Source organism: Diospyros lotus, chromosome 15 (genome assembly GCF_014633365.1).
Source record: "Diospyros lotus cultivar Yz01 chromosome 15, ASM1463336v1, whole genome shotgun sequence".
Lineage (NCBI taxonomy): Eukaryota > Viridiplantae > Streptophyta > Magnoliopsida > Ericales > Ebenaceae > Diospyros > Diospyros lotus.
Genome location: NC_068352.1, coordinates 6912236 through 6933433, shown reverse-complemented (window position 1 = coordinate 6933433; position 21198 = coordinate 6912236). Strand labels below are relative to the sequence as shown.

At 38.6% G+C, this 21198-nt stretch overlaps 1 protein-coding gene across 1 annotated transcript in view; it reads right to left on the bottom strand.

The window, feature by feature from the left end:
* Positions 1–1199: 1199 nt before the first annotated feature.
* The window catches only part of LOC127791850 (uridine kinase-like protein 3), a 42663-nt gene continuing 22664 nt past the window's right edge, over positions 1200–21198 (bottom strand). The window contains exons 7-15 of the mRNA XM_052321985.1: positions 18596–18675; positions 17546–17740; positions 17270–17353; positions 17124–17184; positions 10973–11033; positions 2969–3062; positions 2802–2874; positions 1903–1985; positions 1200–1799 (exon numbers count right to left, since the gene is read on the bottom strand). Of these exons, the coding sequence (XP_052177945.1) occupies positions 1617–1799; positions 1903–1985; positions 2802–2874; positions 2969–3062; positions 10973–11033; positions 17124–17184; positions 17270–17353; positions 17546–17740; positions 18596–18675 (914 nt within the window). The 3' untranslated portion in view covers positions 1200–1616. The remainder of the gene's footprint in view (positions 1800–1902; positions 1986–2801; positions 2875–2968; positions 3063–10972; positions 11034–17123; positions 17185–17269; positions 17354–17545; positions 17741–18595; positions 18676–21198) is intronic.

The window sequence follows — 21198 nt, the reverse complement described above, 5'->3', positions numbered from 1 at the left end:
TTGTCTCGCTAATAGCCCGACAAAGAGGTAAAAACAAAAAGACTGTTGTCTTGTTTACAGCCTAGCAACAAGGAGAAAACAAGCCCGTTGCCCTACGCATAGCCCGATAACAAGGTAAAAACAACCACAAACCCATCGTCCCGCACGTAACCAAACAATGGAGGAAAAATAAATCCGTTATCTTGCAAGTAGCCCGATAACGAAAAGGTATAAGACTGTTGTCCCACAAATAGCCCGACAATAAGAAGGTATAATATTCGTTGCCTCACGAGCGACATACATTGCTTCACTCGGTGACTGAATGGCATAATATTCGTTGTCCCACAAAAAGCTTGACAACTAATAAGTGTCACATACGTTGTCCCGCAAGTAACCTGACAACAAGAAAATGGAATGTTAATCAACACGAACATCCATGATTCGGAGAAAGTTCCCAATATGCCAATACTTCTCTCGGTGAAATATAAGTGCATATACGAGCCATCACCGAGCCCAGTCACCAAGTCTGTGTCTAACATTCTTGAGCAGATTTGAAGATCTTTCCTGTGAAGCATTGAGTCATTAATAAGCATCATAAGAAACAAAGAGAAGAAGAGCCTTCGCCCTCTCGATTGCACAAAAAATGAATTATGTCTGCACTTTCGAGGATGGACAATTGAACACCAGACCTCAGCTGTGAGAGTAGAAGCTTCAGTATAGAATGCGTCCTCCGAAGCATCTACCTTATCATCTCTGAACCATTGGCATTTATAGGAAGCTGAAATACAAAAATGTCAAGGCTACAAATGAATAGAAGTCCCGCGTCTTCTCTCAGGTATGCTTACTTTGATAGACTCCATTTTTGCACTCAAACACTCAAAGATTAACTTAAGTATCGGAGGATTTAAGTGGGGACATGCTCCCACACCTCTAATTGTTTGTTCGTCTTATCAGGCCTCTCGATCATTTAGGACCTCTCAATCTTTAGAGGGCACTCATTCATCAACAAGCCATCCTTTCATCAAAGCACCTGATCATCTAGTCTCCTAATCATTGGCCTCAAGGTCTCCTGATCACCGACACCGCCAACTTGGAATTCTCATGATTCTATCTCGAGATCTTGTTTTCCCACGTTACAAATTTATTGTTATATTTTTGGAGCAATAAAAACAAAAAGAAAAAAAGAAATTAGTAAAAAGAAAGAAAATAAACAGTACCAGTTATGATAATGCTTTCCAAAAGATTTGTTTCTATATCCCCCCATCACCCAAGATATCTCATCAATAGTTGTATATCATCATATTGATACAAATCATGAAATTTAAAATTCTAAAAGCTATAGCTCTTTATGAAAAATTTTCACATAACATACAAGAAATTTAGAAGCAAGCCTAAATTGGGTGTGAATCCAAGTAGCCCAATAACCAGGGACTACAAACAAACAGAAAGTCAAGAGCAAAGACAAAATTCCAAAATGCAACTTTCAACTATATTTTAGCCGTCGTGGGTATGCGTATTGAACTTGAAGAGGATATATATTAGAATTTGAGAATTTGACTGCAGCAGGTCCATATATACTCCGTCGTTGACTGTAGAAGATGGTGGATGGATCAAACTAATGAAATTTACCTCTCAACTCAAAACTGTTTTGGAGGAACCATGGAGGATTGCTCGTCGTCATCGGTGCCGAAATACCGATCTCCAAATTCGCCCATCCCCGGGATAACTCGAAAATCTTTGTTCAAACCAATTTCAATCTCTGAGGTAACAATCTTTATTCTTGGGAAACGCTTGCAAACCACATGAACTCCTTGGGGTGCCTGGAGAGGAAAAAATAAAGATTGGTAATTGGAGCATAACGTTGGCAGTAATTCAACATTACTGAATGGTGTCCAGTACACAAGGGCATGATAATTAACTTACTGATATGAGGTTAAGGAATATGATGTTGGCCTCTGGGACACCCTTCTTTATCAGTAAAGATATAGCTTGAACAGCCGAATTCCCTAGAGAAATGGTTTTGCAATTAAAAAACATGCTATCTTATTTATTTGAGCTAATAGCTACAACTACCTCTCAACAAGAAATGTGTGCAACCAAACAATGCAAAGGTGATCCGAACATAAACAACAGGGCAATTCCTAGTAAGGGATAGAGGATGGTCATTTTTGTATGCAACTTTATCTTTGTTTTGTAAAAAAAAAAAAAAGACTATTTTCACAACTCAAAACTTGTAACCCTCTAGTTGTAAAAAAACAAAAGCAGTTTTACCATTATTACCAAAACTCAACCTCACGGAAGATAGATGACTTAAAACTTTTTGTTGGTCAAAATTGTTGGAGACAATAAGCAAACTCTCCCTTGAGCAGCCACATGAATGTTTTGTTTCTTTATTGCTCCGTTTGAGTCAAGGTAAAATGCTTTACATTCAAAAATAATTTTCAAATGAAAATGTTATGCACAAAAAATTATTTTTCATTTTATTGTCTAGTGTTTGGTTTGCATATACTAAAACTTTTAAAAAGAAAAATAATTTTTTTTTCTAACCTGTGCCTAGGATAAAATATTTTTCAAAAAGAAAGTAGAAATAATATTTTTAGGTAAATTATTTTGATGTAAACTATTTTTGTTTAAAAAATATTTCACTTTTTGTCACACACAAGGGAAAACGAGTAAAATATTTTAATACAAAACACTTCAATTCAAAACAAAGGGAGCCTTAGTTTTTAAATATTTGCAAGGTCATAACATATTTGTTAAAAAAAAAAAAAAAAGAGTAAAAGGAAGCTGACAAGAAAAATATCCGTACAGAATAGACAAACCTGTGCCTAGGATAGGATCCAACAGAAGCACATGCCTATCTGAGATGTCCTTGGGCAACTTTTCGTATATCAGCTGCTTAGTCAATGAAGCATCAAGATTAACAGCCAAAGGATTAGGAAATAAGAAGGCAGATACCTGCATATTCAATCCACACACTGATGCAAACCTGTTGCCCATTGTCACCTTCTCTATGAATCAGGATCTTTCCAATCTTAATACCTTTACAGCAGGCCCGCAAAGCGTTCTCCATGCTCTCGCCACTACCACAGCAAGTGAAGTTCAGTAATTACATGACCCCAACCATTTACCAATTACTTAATGCTCATGAAAAGGCTCCGTTGGTTTTAAAGTGGAACATTTTTTAGAAAAATGTTTTACCTATTTTTTGGTGTTTGGATGGTAAAAAATATGGAAAATATTTCTTTAAATTACATTTCCTTTTATCAAAACACGTTTCATGTATGTATATATGTATGTATAAATGCATGCATATATACATATAAATACACATACATATATATGTACATGTACACATCTATACATAAATATACATATACGCAAACATATCTATAAAATACATGCATACATGCACACATATATACATACATATATGTCCACACATACACGTGTATATACATATATATAAGCATGTACATATACATACACAGACATATATTCATAGTGTTAATTTTTGGAAATATTTTCATATGCAAACCAAACACAGGAAAATAAGATGATTTTTTTTTTTTTGTAAAATATTTTCCAATGTAAAATGTTTTACATTGAAACAAACGAAGGCAAAAAGAAAGAAGGCCTTTTACAATTAAAGTAAGAAATGTCAATAGGAACCACCTCAAAAGAAATTTCCACATGAACCAGATCCACTTAAGATGGTAATTCACACTGATATCTTTAAATGATAACAGACAATTATGTGACAAAATAAAGACATACACTGCCAACGTCCTAACTTCTTTCAAGTTAGAAAAAGCATAATTTATTATCCCCAAGAATATCAAAGGCATACAAAGCACAAAAACCCTTCATACAGTTGATGCCAATTTTCCAAAGTTATTTAGTTCTTTCTTCAAGTATCACATGACCATGGCATTGAATACTTAAAGAGAAGACATAATGCTGGAAAGCAAGATGATTTTCGTGTTATATATTGTGACTATATGTTTAAAAGGTAAGAGGTTTATAATGAACATCAAAAGCATTTTGCAAAGTAAAATTTAATTGCATCATTTCTCCATAGGATTAAAATGTTGGAACTAGTAAGCTAGCTTCATCTTTATTGGACACAGTTTCTAGATACATGGTAGGTGACCTTTGGTCTTATGCTGATGCATCTTCTTTGTTCTTGTCTTTTGTAGTGGATACATGAACCTTAGTTATTAAGGATGTATGTGCATGTATCTAGTGGTTCTTGTAATCCTATAAATAGGACATATTTTGCTGAAGCTTATATTAGAGAGTCATTCCTAGAATATTTTAGAGAACAAGTTTCTTCTCTGTTTCCTATATTTTCTTACATAAAAGACAATCATCCTTCACAACATTTATCTTAAAAAGATGATTGTGCTGCTGAAAGGGAAAGAATTAAAGCTCAGCAAGCAGGAAGCCACCTGCACATTTGATAGCTACATTTGCTTTATATGGTTAAAGATGATCTCAAGCATTAGTTTGTGCTCATACAACAACAATTAAGCCTTCATCCCACTAGGTGAGGTTGGCTACAGCATTCTAGACCTACAACCATCTCTATGCATGATCATTTCCTCTGTGACCATTATATCCTAGGTTATGTCTAAGAGTTTCCTTCAAATTTTCTTTGGTTTTCCACTTGCTCTTCTGCTACAAATTTTTTCCATTACAACAACTTGTCACATAGATGGCTCTATCGGTCTTCTTCTCACATATTCAAATCATCTTAATTGAGACTTCCACATTTTATCTTCAATAGGCACCACTCCAACCTTATTATGTATGATCTTGTTTTTCTATTTTTGTATTTTCTTGTAAAGCCACATATCCACAATAAAATTCTTCATCTCAGTTCCACTGAATCTAATTTCAAGACCACGGTCATGACAACAAAATATTTTTATGTATCATTATTGTAGATTATTTTTTTCATATATCTGATAAAATAGTTGTTGGCATTTGGAGATTTCAAGGTGGCATGGGTTTCCTAAAATCAGTTTAGGAAATCTTGTCTAAATCGGTCTTAGGAAACTTTCTTAAGTGTACAGTTGCTCTTTTTTCCTATTGTATAGTTTCCTATTGTGTATAGATCTATAGTTTCTTATTGTACAAATTGATTGCTTTCCTTTTTATATAAATCCCTCTTCTATAAAAGAAGAGCTCGTGTAATTGGATGAAGTAGAGAAGAAAAGAGTTTTTCCTCCATTTCTTACATGGTATCAGAGCCGCCACAGTCCTACAAACCCTAGTGCCTTCATTGCACCTTTCAGCGCCATCGCAGCCTTCCGAAACCTTACCTACATCACACGTACATTTTCTTTCTCGATGTCAACCTTCTTGTGTTTCAATTAAACTCTCTAAAACATGTCTGAAATGTTTGAAGCAATGGTAATTGGAGAGATCTCACCAGCAGTGGATTAAGTTCCTGAAGCAATCCCAGAAGCTGGGCATGGAGCAGTAGCAAGGGAGTTGCCCAATATCCATCTATCCTATCAACTAGATGGAAGAAACTACCTGCAGTGGGCTCAATTGGTAAGGACATTTCTTAAAGGAAGGGGTAAGATCGGTCATCTCACTTTCTTTCCTCCAAAGGCAATAGATCCTAAGTACCTGACATGGGATATTGAGGATTCCCAAATAATGTCTTGGCTGTGGAATGCTATGCTTCTAGAGGTAAGTAAGAATTACATATTTTTGGGTACTGCTTGGGAGATTTGGGAAGTTGTGAAGTGAACTTACTCCAAAATTCAAGATGCATCAGTCATCTATGAAGTAAAAACTAAAATTCGCGGTTCTAAACAATGGGGGTTGTCTGTCATTGAGTATTATAATCGTATGAATAGTCTTTGGCTAGAGTTAGACCACTACCAAAATATAAAGATGATTTGTAGCATGGATGCTGCAACCCTTAACCAAATAGTCGAACGGGATAGGATTTTTTAGTTTTTGGTTGGTTTTAACCCTGAATTTGATCAAGCGAGGGTGCAGCTACTTGGTCGGGAAAAACTCCCCTCTCTTAATGAGGTATTTGCTGTGGTAAAGAGTGAAGAAAATAGGAGGTTGGTGATGCTAAGGGAATCTGCTTGACGGATTTGCAATGGCAATGAACAAAGGAAAGGGGACACGACCTAGATCTGGGAGAATAAAGGCTCAAACTTGAGCTAATGGAAGAGAGGGACTATAGTGCACTCATTGTTAGAAACCTAGGCATATCCGTGGCACATGCTTCAAGCTACATGGCAAAGAGGCTGTCCTAAATAGGAGTGGAGGAGGATTCAAGAACTTGGTTGCAAGAAACTAGGTTTATCTATCACACAAGGGGTAAAAGAAGGACCAGATAGGAGTGAAGGTCGAGGCTGATATCTCACTCCATTTAATGCTGAGGAGATCAACAAGCTGAAGTCCTTCCTCAAATCAATGCAAGATGGAACTTACTCCCTAGCACAATTGGAAACCCTAGGTAAATGCATTCATTCTGCATTCTTTTCTACCTTAAATACTGATCAGAATGATGTTTGGATCTTGGATTCAGGAGCAACAGACCATATGACTACTAACCCCTGTGTATTTTCCACTTATCAACCTCTCAAGACCATCAGAATGATTACAATTGCTAATGGCATGACAGTTCCTATTGTGGGCCGTGGCAGTATAGATCTTAGCCCTAATCTCTCCATTAAACTAGTCCTTCATGTCCCACACTTATCATCTAATCTCATGTCCATTCATCAGCTCACTAAATCCTTAAATTGTCAAGCTGTCTTTTTACCTAATATGTGTGAGTTTCAGGTATTGAAGACAGGGAAGAGGATTGGTGTTGCTAAAGAAAAAGGTGGCTTGTACTGCTTTGTAGGGGAGGCTTCTTATCCATCTAAAGATTAGTTGCCGGTGGTTTGTTCCTCTCAAACTATAGCAAATCATCACAATATATGGTTGCTTCATTACCACCTTGGTCACCCTCCATTTACTTTATTAAAAGTTATGTTTCCTACTTTATTTCATTCTATTGATCCTAGTATCTTTCATTGTGATGTATGCATTCTTTCCAAACAACATCGTGTTTCTTATTCCATGAGTAATAAAATCAATTCTAAACCCTTTTCCCTAATTCATTCTGATGTATGGGGGCCTTGCAAAATTCCTAATTATTCTGGGACTTAGTGGTTTATCTCCTTCATTGATGATTGTACTCGAATGACATGGGTGTTTTTGCTAAAAGATAAGGCAACCATAGGAACAGTGTTGCCAAATTTGTGTAAGATGATTACTACTCAATTTGGAACACCTATACAGAAACTTAGAACTAAGAATGCCCGAGAGTATTTTAACCATCATATGCATCAGTTTTTCCAACAAGAAGGAATTGTCCACGATTCTTTTTGTGTAGATACTCCACAAAAAATGGAGTAGCTAAGAGGAAGATGAGACATCTCAATGTGGCCCGTACCCTATTTCATCATCATAGAGTTCCTAAAATTTTTTGGGGGGATGTTGTCCTCACTGCTACCTTTCTTATTAATCGAGTACCCACTAAGCTCCTTCACCAACAAAGACCTCTTGTCTCACCACTCATTTTCTAGATTTCAATGTGCATAATCCTCTCCCTCTTAAAAGTGTTTGGGTGTGTATCCTTTGTTCACATATCCAAACAACATTAAGATAAGTTGGATCCAAGGGCACTCAAGTGTGTTTTCCTAGGGTATTCTCCTGCCCAAAAGGGATATACGTGTTACCATCCTTCTACTTGCAAGCTGTATGTTTCCAAAGATGTTACCTTTATTGAGTCCCTTCCTTTTTTTGGTTCCTCTCTAGCTGGTCCCTAGGGAGAGAGACTTTACTATGGGGACTACAGCTTTGATGACACTCTCTTGTCTACCTCACAGCATACCCCTCACTCCAGTTCTAATTCTCTTGACAAAACCAGCCCTACTACCACTCAAACAACTCAACCATCACCAACACGACCTTCTCATCTTCTCATTAACTTGTCCTTTGGCAGTCACAAAGAAAAGCATGATCAGGCTAAGTTGGGTGAACAAGCAGCCATCAAAAGGATGCCCTCTCCAATTCGGTACAAGGGATCTCCTTACATCTACAAGCAAAGGCAGCCTATCCAAGACACTCAGCATACACCACCCTCGAATCCTGGTCTAGGTATGAATCTCAAGCAAGATACTTTCTCTTCTAATGACCCTATCTTTGATGATTTAGACCTACCTAATGCAGTTAGAAAGGGGGTTAGGATCTGTACCCAACATCCCTTAACCAATTTTCTCTCCTATCATCGTCTCTCCCAAAAGCATAAAAGTTTCCTCGTTTCCTTAGATTCAATTATCATTCCTAAGTCACTAAATGAGGCATTAAAGGATCGAAACTAGAAACAAGTTATGTTAGAGGAAATGAATGCCCTAAAAAAGAACCATACATGGGATCTTGTGTCCAGACCTAAGGGGATGAATCCGGTGGGGTGTAGATGGATTTGCAATGTAAAATATAAAGCTGATGACATGCTAGAGAGATATAAGGCCAGGATGGTAGCTAAGGGATACACACAATCTTATGGAGTAGATTATCATGAGACATTTGCTCTAGTAGCAAAAATGACCGTGGTACGAATCCTCCTCTCATTGACAGCCTATTTTGGATGGAACTTGCAGCAACTAGATGTAAAAAATGCATTCCTCCATGAGGGTTTGGAGGAGGACGTATGTATGGAATTGCCACCAGGGTTCTAAGAAGGGCAGGTATGTAAGCTCAAGAAAGCTCTATATGGGCTTAAGCAATCTCTTAGGGCTTGGTTTGGACGGTTTTCCAAAGCTGTAAAAACTCTCGAGTATGGTCAAAGTAGGGGAGACCACACTCTCTTCATAAAACACTCCAAAGAAGGTAAAGTGACAGTTCTGTTAGTATATGTAGATAATATGATTGTCACAGGCAATGATAAGGAGGAGCAAGGAAAACTCAAGGAAAGGTTGACTAGGGAATTCGAGATCAAAGACTTGGGGGTTCTCAAATATTTTCTAAGAATTGAAGTTGCCAATTCTAAAGCTGGGATCTTTCTTTCTCAAAGGAAGTATGTGCTGGACTTGTTAGTAGAAACAAGGTTAACAGGTGGAAAAGGGTCTAAAATCCCTATTAAACCTATCAGTAGGTTGTGGAACAACCCTAGCAGCCAACCGATGGACAAAGAAAGGTACCAAAGACTTGTTGGAAGGCTGATATATCTCTGCCACACAAGGCCTAACATCGCTTTTGCAATCAGTCTTGTGAGCCAATTCATGCATATCCCAACTGAGGAGCGTACGCTTGCTGTAAGAAAGATTCTAAGTTACCTCAAGGCCATTCCAGGTAAGGAAATTCTATTTAAAGCAAGGAATGAACTGGATATCAAGGGTTTCTCAGATGCTGACTATGCTGGGTCTATAACAAATAGGCGGTCAACAAGTGGTTATTGTGTTTATCTAGGTGAGAACTTGGTGTCATGGAGGAGTAAGAAACAAAGTGTTGTAGCAAGATCAAGTGCATAAGTGAAATTTAGGGCTATAACCCTTTGCCTATGTGAAGTTTTTTGGCTACAAACTATCCTTGAAGACCTAAAGATTCAAGCCCAATGATCAATTGGGCTTTGGTGTGATAACCAATCAGCAATCAACATAGCCAATAATCCTGTCCAACAAGACAGGACTGTCACGACCCAAGGGTAATTAGAAGGGCAATTATGTAATTAGTTACCTTAATTTGTTAGGAGCTATTTCTGTTATTTTGTTACAACACATGGGCTGTTATTCTAGATGTTTCTTTCAGTTGTATAGCTTATAAATAGGTTATAGTATGTAGAGAAGAGTATGCTTGAATTGAATGGAATGAATTCTAATTCTCTCTCTCTCTCTCTCTCTCTCTCGTTCTTCACTGTTCCATCCCTTCTCTCCCTAATTCTATTCAATCTCTACCTCTGAATTCTGCTCTCTCTCTCTCCCGTGAACTCTTCTCACTTCCCTTTCTAACCTTAATCAAATCCTAGGGTTGTAACAAGGACTAAACATGTTGAGATAGACCGACATTTCATCGAGAAGTTGGAAGCCGGCCTAATTCATTTATCCTATATGCCATCCAAAGAACAAGTTGGGATATTCTAACCAAAGGGCTACCAACAAAGAGGTTTGAAGACTTGGTAAGCAAGCTGGGAATGTGGGATATACAGTCTCCAGCTAAAGGAGGAATGTTAGCATTCGGAGATTTCATGGTGGCATGGGTTTCCTAAAATCAGTTTAGGAAATCTTGCCTAAACTAGTCTTGGGAAACTTTCCTAAGTGTACAACTGCTCTTCTTTCCTATTGTATTGTTTCCTATTGTGTATAGATCTATAGTTTCCTATTGTATAGATTGATTGCTTTCCTTTTTATGTAAATCCCTCTTCTATAAAAGAAGAGCTCGTGTAATTGGATGAAGTAGAGAAGAAAATAGTTTTTCTTCCATTCCTTACAATAGTGAAACATATAAGTTGAAGCTGAGATAAGGTATGCATACATAATACTTATGGTGACAAACATACAGAAGTAATATTATTTATTGTAATTTTGATTGCCATCTAATTGGTGGCAAAAGGTGCAAACTCATGAAGCATTCCAGTGTAGTCTAGCCTTTCATCTAAAAACCATATTGTAACACAACAACTTATATTGACACAATTCAGTATAAATGTCATAACAAATTCCACTAGAGGGCATACACATACCACTTATACACAAAAAATATATATGTATATCAATAAATACACAATCACACATCAATTTTCAGACATGCATATGCTTTGTTTTAGTTTTAGTATGTTCAGAAGGATGAATGGGTCATTAGACCTCCTCCATTGATATAAAAAAATTCATGATCAACATAAACAGATAAAAACAAAGAAAAGAAATTTTAATCAGCACCTCAAACCTTCAATAACATAAGCTATAAGTACCTTCTAATTATGGAGACACCGCATAACCTTTTACAAAAATCCACTCCAGTATAGACGGAACCTGTTCCACACAAACAATAAATATAAAAAAGGCAAAAAAACTTGTTAATAATTCTTCCACTATCATGAAAACAATAGATATTGCCTACCCAAAAAGAGTACAATAAGGTAAAACTCTAGTTTAACTAGACAAAATAGAGGGCACTATCACAAAAAAGGAATCATACTGAAGTGGCTAAAAACAAAACTAAAAATCATCTATGGTTGGAGAAATCCCCTCAACTCTTCTATTATGGAAGGTACATTTCTTATCATAACAGATCTTAAACCTAGATAAAAGAGGAGGCTTTAGGTAGATAACAATCATTGCACAAACAAAAAGAGAAATTTTATTAGACGGCTATAAGACTATCTAAGACAAGGATGTCAAGGTAGATGTACAACCATAAAATAAAAGACTGTAGTGACCTCTTGGATCCGACACTGTTCTTCTAGTAAGAACGCTTAAGCAGGAATCACCAGAATAAAGAGAGGGAATGAAGAAGAATTAGGAGGGAGAGAATTGTAGAATTAGGGGGAAGAATTTGAATAGGAATCAATTCAAAAGTATTCGATGCTTACAATTGAATTGGGCCGAGCTTTATATACTCGGTTCCCAGCGGTTGGCGCCAACAGCCTGGCTCGCATATCGCCTTTGATTTGCTACAAATTCTAGTAATGACACCAGCCACTCCAACTATACTTTTATTACAATAAGACCCCCCTTAGGTACACGACAACTCCCCTCCCCTTGAATTAATTCTTGTCCCCAAGAATGGTAAGTAAGCTCGCTGTGTTGGGAAACTGATTGAGGAATTCTGGAAGGTATTCCCACGTACTTCTATCGGGGTGCAGGGTAGACCATTGAACCAGCACCTGAGTGATCGGGGCCCCTTGCTGGAAGATGACCCGCTTGTCTATAACAACGACTGGTTGGACTGGCTTCGGTTCACGGATGGTAACTGGTAGGGGATGGCTGGCAACCTGAAACCCAGTAGCTTTCCGTAGAAGGGACACATAAAACACCGGGTGTATTTGGGTTCTTTTGGGTAGCTGCAATCTGTAAGCAACTGGTCTCACCCGTTCGGTGATAGGGTAAGGTCCATAGAATTTGGGACTGAGCTTGGTCACCTTGTGCTGTAAGATGGATTTGAATTGGGGTTGGCTGAGCTTGAGGTACACTTCGTCACCTACCTTGAATTCACGTTCACTTCTCTTTTTATCGGCCATCTGTTTCGTTCAATTCTGAACTTTGGCCAATTCTGTTTTCAGATTCTGTAAGACCTCCTGACGATGTTGTAGGTAGGAGTCCACATCGGCCAATGAAGTTGGCTCGCTACCCATCCACACTAAATTGGGTTTGTACCCGTATAAAGCATCAAATGGTATCATCCCTATGGAACGATGGTGGCTAGAATTATACCACCATTGTGCCAAGGATAGCCATTTGTTCCATCCTTTAGGTTGTGCAAAACAAAAACATCTGAGATAGGCTTCCAAGCACTGATTGACTCGTTCAAATTGGCCATCGGTCTTAGGATGGTAGGCAGTTGACATAAGAAGCTTAGAACCCAATGCTTTGAACATCTCCCGCCAAAATAAGCTGGTAAACACCTTATCCCTATCTGAAATGATTACTGAGAACCCTGTGCAGCTTCACGACCTGATCCAAGAATTCTCGGGCTATTTCTGGTGCTATGAAGGGATGAGCGAGACTAAGGAAATGGATGTACTTGGTCAACCTGTCTACCACGACTAGCACGCATTTCTTTCCTTCTGAACGTGGCAACCCTTTGACAAAATCCATTGTAATGTGAGCCCAAGCCCGATCAGGTACTGCCAGTGGTTGCAACAGACCTGGTTTAGACACTGATTCATGTTTGCACCTTTTACAAACGCCGCACTTAAGTACATACTGCATCACTGATTTTTTTAATCCAAGCCAGAAAAAGACTTGTTTCACCTTTCTATATGTATTTTGGATCCCGGAGAGTCGTGCATCATTTGGAGTATCCTACCCCTCAGCGCCTCACAATCTCTTATTACTAACCGTCCATGATATCGAATGAGACCGTTATTGAAGGTGTACCCTTGCTTGCTGTTGGGACCTAGACTCAATTGTTCCAACAATTCCTTTGTCCACAAATTCTTGTCATAACTATTTGTGACTTCTTGGTACCAATCCAGGATCACTGCCGATGTGACTGCACATTGCCCTTCCTCATGGCACCGAGATAACGCGTCGACTGCCACATTCTCCTTTCCCTTTCGATATTGAATCATAAATTCCAATCCCATTAGCTTAGACATCCCCTTTCTCTGTAAATTGGTATTCAACTTTTGTTGAGATAAGAATTTGAGGCTTTCGTGATCAGTCTTTATAATAAACCGCCCTACCTCCAAGTAATGCCCCCATTTTTCGACTGCCATAAGGATTGTCAATAGCTCCTTATCATACGTACTTAGCCCTTGATGCCTTGTGGCCAAAGGTCGCCCATCTTGAGATAGAATATCCCCCACTCCTGTACCACTCGCATTTGTCTCTAGTGTAAACGGTTTGTTGAAGTCAAGAATGCCAAGTATCGGCACCTCACTCATGGCTTTTTTAAGGTTTTCAAATGCAACTTCTTCTTTCACTCCACTTAAAACCATCCTTCTTCAATAGGTCCGTTAATGGCTTGCTTATTACCCCATAGTTTCTTACGAAACGCTTGTAATACCCTATCAGTCCCAGAAAGCCCCTTAGAGATCGAATATTCCAGGTTTTGGCCATGACAACATTGCCGATATCTTCTTAGGATCAGTGCTAACTCCAGCACTAGAGATGACATAACCCAAGTACTCCTCCTGCATCTGAGCAAAGGAACATTTGAACTTTTTTATGCACAGCCGATTGAGTCTAAGGACTTGAAATGCTGCTCTCAGGTGCTCTAAGTGTTGGGTGAAAGAGGAGCTATATATGAGGATATCATCGAAGACTACCAAAATAAATTTGCGGAGGTAGGGTTCAAAGATATGGTTCATAAGGACTTGGAAGGTTGCGGGGGCATTGGTAAAACCGAAAGGCATTACGGTAAATTCATAATGCCCATGGTGAGTTCTAAAAGCGGTCTTAGGAATGTCTGAGGGGTGCATCCGAATTTGGTGATATCTGGACCTAAGGTCAAGTTTAGAAAATACCGAAGCATTAGCTAGTTCATCGAGTAAATCCTTAATGATAGGGATAGGAAATTTATTTTTTATGGTGATGCTATTGAGCTAGCGGTAATCAATGCAGAAGCGCTAGGTTCCATCCTTTTTCTTAACTAAAAGGAAGGGAGATGCAAAAGGGCTTCTGCTCAGTTGGATCAAGGATTGGTCGAGGATTTCTTTGACCATGGTTTCAATCTCAATTTTAAGTTTAGGAGGATATCTATATGATCGAATATTGATGGGTTCTGCATTAGGTTGAAGGGCAATTGTGTGATCAAAGGGTCTCTTAGGAGGGAGGCTGTTAGGTTCTACAAATAAGTCCCCAAACTCAATAAGTAATGCATCAAGAGAAGATAATTCCTGTACCTGCCATTGGTTGGTCGTTGGGATGTTGTTGGCCATCGTCCCTTGACCTCTTGGTTCTTCCCAATCCACATAAGCCTTAATGGTAAAAAGCTAAGCCACATGGGACATCTTACACTTCAGTAATTTATGCAGCTTTCTTCCTCTGATCAATTTGCACACCCTTGTCTCCACATTTCCCTGCAACGTAATTCTCCTGTCTCCCCTAGCCAATGTAACTTTCATTTTGTTAAATTCGAAGCTAATGGGGCTAACTTCTCTCATCCAATCAACTCCCAACACTATTTGGCAGCCTCCTAATTTTAATAATCTGAGATCAGCTTCGAAGGATTCCCCTTGCATTGTCCAACAAAACCCCAGACATGTCGACTTACTCAACACTCGACTTCCGTTAGCTACGGTTACCGCTAATGGTTGAGTGTTGGAAAGCTCACACTTCATCTTCGTCACAGTTCCCTCGTTAATGAAGCTATGTGTGCTTCCACTGTCAATCAATACCATGAGTGACCCCTCTGGTACCCTCCCTTCTACCTTGATTATTTTACTGCTAGCCACCCTTTTAATAGCATGGATAGAGATAGTGCCATTGTCTTCCTCTTCTCCTTCCTCTTCGGCCACAAAATTTTCCTCCCCTGTATCATTCTCCACTTCGCCTCCTTCTAGTAATAACAATTGTTTGCCACAGCGATGCCCAAGGTAGTACTTATCGCCACATCGATAACACAATCCGGGAGGCCTCTTTAGCTCCATCATCCTTCCCCCGTGCTGCATCGTATTAGTTGGAGGCGGCAAAACAGATGGCTTCGTTACCGATCCTGTTCTGTACATCTCTCTTAACAAACCTCTTCCCACAGTTGGAGATGAGACGGATCCCTGTCCCCTCACCTGAGTCCTCTGCACCTTCATTATAGCTTCTACATTCATCTCCTGTAGTAAAGCACTCTCTACTGCTTCTTGTACCGTTCGGGGCCTAGTCATCTTCACTGCGGACCGTAACTCCTCATTCAAACCGCTCAAAAAACTCGACACGAAGTAATCTTCAGTCAAGTAGGGATTGCGGCTCAACATCTGAGACTTCAGCTCCTCGAATCTGAGCTAGTACTCTGGCACCAAACCATTCTGCTTCATCTTATTAAATTCCTCCATGATGTCCATGGTCCTCTTTTCTCCGAACCGTTCACATATTCCCTTGACAAATTCCTCCCAATTACAATCCTCCCTAACTCGTGACCAGCCTTGGTACCACACATCCCCTATGTCGTTCAAATATGCTACCGCCAGGCTGATCTTCTGGTCCTCAGCCACCCCGATGTATCCCAAATAGTTTCTCACATCGACGTAACCACCAGCGAGGTTTCGCCTCGTCAAACACAGGTAATTCTAATTTTGGTAGAGGAAAATTAGAATTCACCTGAGTTTCCGGTCTCCTTCCCATTCCAATGTCTTCCAAAGCTGTCGGATCATCCTTCGCTTCCGACGAGCTAACCATTCTCCGACTCATACCAGCTCTTGGTAAAATTGGATCCGACCTTTCTCTCGGAGGAAAATCTGGAGATAGTCTCACCTGAGCTTGACTCGAGAACATGAGCATGAATTGTTGCATCTGATCATGCAGCATGTTACTCTGCTCTCTCATCTCCTCTCTGATGTGGTTGCGCATATCCCCACGCAATCGATCCGTTACCTCTTCCAATCTCCGATCGATCACCGAGCCCAATGATTCCTCCAGATCCGATTCAAGTCTGAACATCCATCACCGTAGCCGACACTTGCTGAAGTTGCAGTTCCATCTGTTTCATACGAGTTCCATCTGCCATTGCTATTGCCTCAATTTCCTTGGAAACCAGGAGCGAATGCTCTGATACCAATTGTCGTGACCTCTTGGATCCAACAGTGTTCTTCTAGTAAGAACACTCAGGCGGGAATCACCAGAATAAAGAGAGGGAATGAAGAAGAATTAGGAGGGAGAGAATTGTAGAATTAGGGGGAAGAATTTGAATAGGAATCAATTCAAAAGTATTCGATGCTTACAATTGAATTGGGCCAAGCTTTATATACTCGGTTCCCAACGGTTGGCGCCAATAGCCTGGCTCTCATACCGCCTTTGATTTGCTACAAATTCTAGTAATGACACCCGCCACTCCAACTATACTTTTATTACAGTAAGACCCCCCTTAGGTACACGACAAAGACAATCAGAAACGAGATTATTCGCAATGAAGTTGACGTGATGCTTATTGAAAAAAAATGAACAAGATGCAATTAAGATGATTTGCACATGGGAGAAGAAGTCCATTAGACGTACCTGAGAGAAGATTGGATGGATTGGAAGAAGTTTTTGTAGAAAAAGAGGTAGAGAAACCCTTAGAAATGAACATGACATAGGATATAATGACCTTATAGAAGATATGTCCATGGATGAGGATGATTGGAAAGAGAGAATTCATGTAGCTAACTCTACCTAGTAGGATTAAGGTTTGTAATTGTGATGACTACATATAAATTTCACGGCCCAAATTCAATCGAAAATATGGAACAAATCTGAGTAGTAGCTTACCAGTTGGAGTGATCACCTGCTTTTCTGTAAATGGTAGATGTCCGAGGCCATGTTCAACAACCTGGCATCATGGGGAAAAGTAGCAAGTTAAGAAATTGTCCCAATTATGGAATAGGGAACTAGCATCCACAGCCAGAAACACTCACCAAACGAATCAACCGATCCGCATAAAAAACAAAATCATGTTTTGTTGTTTGAGCATCGCGTATTAGTGTGTGCATGCCCCTAATCTGGATGGAACAAGAATTTCAAGCAGCAAACAGATAAATGAGTTGAATTTCTGATGGAAAAAAATAATTAACTATAGTGAGTTAATCTTAGAAGATCCATAATAGTTTAACGAGCATTGAACTGAAGGCATATAGCTCTCAATGAATTAAATTAACACAACTAAATATCTAGTAGGTTAAGACAAGCAGTACCTGAAATGTTGACTGAATGACATAAAGGTTGGGATATATTTTACAAAGATCATGTTGACCAAGTTTGGTTCGGATATGTTGAACAATCAAATCAATAGCTACATGATTGTCACCACCACGGGGGATAATAATGTCTGCGTACTTCTTTGTTGGAAGTATAAAGTCATCAAAAGCAGCCTTCACAAATTTTGAGTACTGCAGCATAAATGCAAATTTTCTTAACAAAGAGATGAGCAGAAAAAATACTACATAAAAATTAGATCAGTAACAGAATGAACCAAGGAAACAAAAGAACAGATAACAATTAATAACAGATTTAGAATTTGTAACCTAGATAATACTACATAAAAAAAGAAATTGGAGAAAAAATCAAACATGATATTCCAAAAATAATCTTAACAAAATGTAGTGACATCTCTTTTAGTGACTATGAGTCAAAGGTGAATCCAAAGGCAAAGCCTACCAAATGAATATATAGTATATATAACCTGTTGAAGATGAACATCACAAAATCTCAATATTTAGGAACGGTATATATTAATTTAATGCATAAAACATTAAGCTTTTCAAAGTTTCCATCATTGAGTTGCAAACCTGCAACCTAATTTAAGTAGCGAATCTAAAAAGCTTGGTATCACTTTCTATAATAACACCTAATTTAAATATGACCCAACATTACAAAGAAATATTCAGACAATGAATCAGAGATTACCAGCAGTGCAAATATATGAATGTGCACGTCCACTTAGCTATTTTAGAAAACAGTGTCCCCTAGCTAATTATAAGTATTTCTAGATACAAAACATGCTTCCAGTCTGAATGTATTTTTAAGATCAATACTTTGTTTCCCATTTCCAGCAACTTCTCTGACAGGACTTCTGAATTCAAGGTGGATTCTAGTACTATGTTACACAACATAGTTTGGCCTTACAATGATACAATCACCCGACTCAGACCATAAAGGAGACTATGATTTTGAATTGCACTAAGTCCAGCATCAAAAATTCAGAAATCAAGATTGAACTCAAAATAAATTGACCATTTGCTAACCTGATCAAGCACCATGTCGATATCCCTACCCTTTTCAACGGTGTCACGCCTTATTCTCCTTGCCAGGCGTACATCAGCATCTGCACTGAAAATTATCAAATGTAAAGATCATATATCAATCCAACTCGTCAATGCTATTAAGAAGCCCATAAAATTGCCATGACAAAACTAGCTCTTCAAGCCTGAAATTTGAATTTTAGCTCAATTCTAATGAGCAAGACTGAAGGGTTAGAAAACGGCATGCGGTGAATATGGGGACAAAAATAGATTAGGACTCTTTGGCTAAGCAGCTGACATGGAAAAACTATGACCATTTAAAGAGTACAGAATGTTGAATGTGGAAACATTCATATGGTAACAACCTATAATTTTATCTCCTATTTCGGGAATAATTGAATAAATTTGGAGAATATTTGAGTTGAGAGAAAATAGTTTGGGGCAAAATATCCTTGGAATTGGACTTAAAACAGGTGAAAGTGATCCATACGATGAATTATGGGTTGAGGGAATGGCTTGGGTGAGCCATGGTTGAGGAAAAGGTATTACTGTAATTTATAAAAAGAAAAAAAAAAAGAAAAGAAAGAAAAAAAATGGTGGGGCTTGAAGATTTATTTGATTTAATAAGTGTGAAATTAAATTGGAGTTTGATAGCAGTGTGTTTGACCAAGGTAGTGGTCAAATGTGTAGATATATATTGGTATATAAGTATAAGTGGGAAAAGAGGAGAAAAATTGAGTGTGTATATATTGATATAGGAGGAAATATATATATATATATATATAGAAAGGAAAAAAGAAAAGAGAAAAATAAATAAAACTAAAACAACAAAGGAGACAGGTTTGGAACTGTTCATGGCAGTTGGTGGCTGTTTGTGGAGCTGCTTCGAGAGCTTGACGTGGGGTCGGGAGCTACAGATCTAGGTGGGTTCAGCACAACCAGTGACACCCTTTTCATCCAGGGAGGACCAACATTCCAATGAGACATCATAAAATTTTACCCACAAAGGAACAGACGTATGAGCATCTTTGGATAAAATCATTCCAAGTTCCCAGCACCGAAGGAAAAAAGGACGATGAGCAAAGTGCCAAGGACCTGCTTCAAAAACTTCATTCATTTGATCATGAGAATTAAATCGGAAGAAGAAAAAACCTAAGTTATTGGAATGGACTTCCAAGAGACCAAATTTCTTCCAAAGGCACATGGCAACGTTTTGGACAGTCGGAAAAGGCAAGTGCAAAAAAACTAAAAAAAACAAATAATAAATAAAAAAAAGTCCTGGCAGACTGCTGCTCGCCAGCTAACAGCAGCCGCCAGCCAAGAGAAATCTCACCAACTAGCAAGCTAAGGGGTGGAAGGGACCTCACGATCCCTTCTGCCAAAATGTAGGCTGCCCCCTGCAATGCAGGTGGGCAGCAAGTCAAATGAACGGAACCCTATGGCCCCATGTGATTTTCTTCATGGAGTGGCCTGTAAACTCACCTTCCTCGAAGGACAAAAAAGAAGGGACTAAATTGGTGAAATTGACGCTGGTTTCACAAATTTGTAGGGTCTTTTATACAATTTGAAATTTATTTCCCTAACTATAAATGAGTGTCTTAAGACATGAATTGGAAGAGGGCCAAGTTTTGGGCCCATAAAAAGGGAAGCATATTTTTCCTCCTCTATTTTGTTGAAATGCAAGTGGAAGTGGAGCGAGAGAGTTTAGGGAGAGTTTGAGGGATCTTGGAGCTTGGACATTGAGTGGATCTTCCCTTAATAAGGTAACGAGTCTTTCTCTATTCTTGTAGCTAGATTTACTCTCATGGATGGCACAAAAGATAGTCTAAATATTTTTTGGTTGGATTTTTATTGTTGTGTAAAGGTGAGAGATCACTATTTTTGGGGAGGGGTTATCTAGCTTCTAACTTCATCTTTGGTAAGTCCTCTACCCCCGTTTTCATAATGCATTGAGCATCATTTTCATGACATGGTGGTTTGCATGTTGAGTGCATTGTTGTCTCTTTTGATTTATATAAATGTCATGAGGACATGTTGGGGCCATGCACTTAGGATCTAAGACAAGAATACCCATTGGGGGGTGTCATCACTAAGAGAAAGGAGTGTTGGGAAATTTCAAAGAGTAAAGAACCATGGAGGGTTAACTCATAAAGGATGGAGGTCCATTGTCATGGAGACTTTGAAAATGTGGAGAATGTGGTTGGGGGTTTACATTTCATGTTGTGCGTGCTTAGACTTATTGAGCTTTCAAAGGTTATGGTCTCATCTCCATCATATTCAAATGTTCACGAGGGGACTACGAGTTGTCAAAGTTGTTAGAAGACCATTATTTCATGATTTATGTATTAGGGAGACCTTGTCTATTGGTTGTTTTACGTTTTGGGATGAATGCATGAAAGTATAGGTTTCATGGGGAGCTTACCTTTTATCTTGATAATGGGGAAGAAGGTAAACATATTCGGTCAATTTGTAATTGTAGTGTCTGATGATATAAAGGTACTATAAAGTTTTATTTTGATTTAAAGGAAAAACTATTAATTTTTTATTATTAAACTATTAATTTTCGGTTTAGTGGTTATTTTGGTTTAAAGCATGCCTAGTTGCCA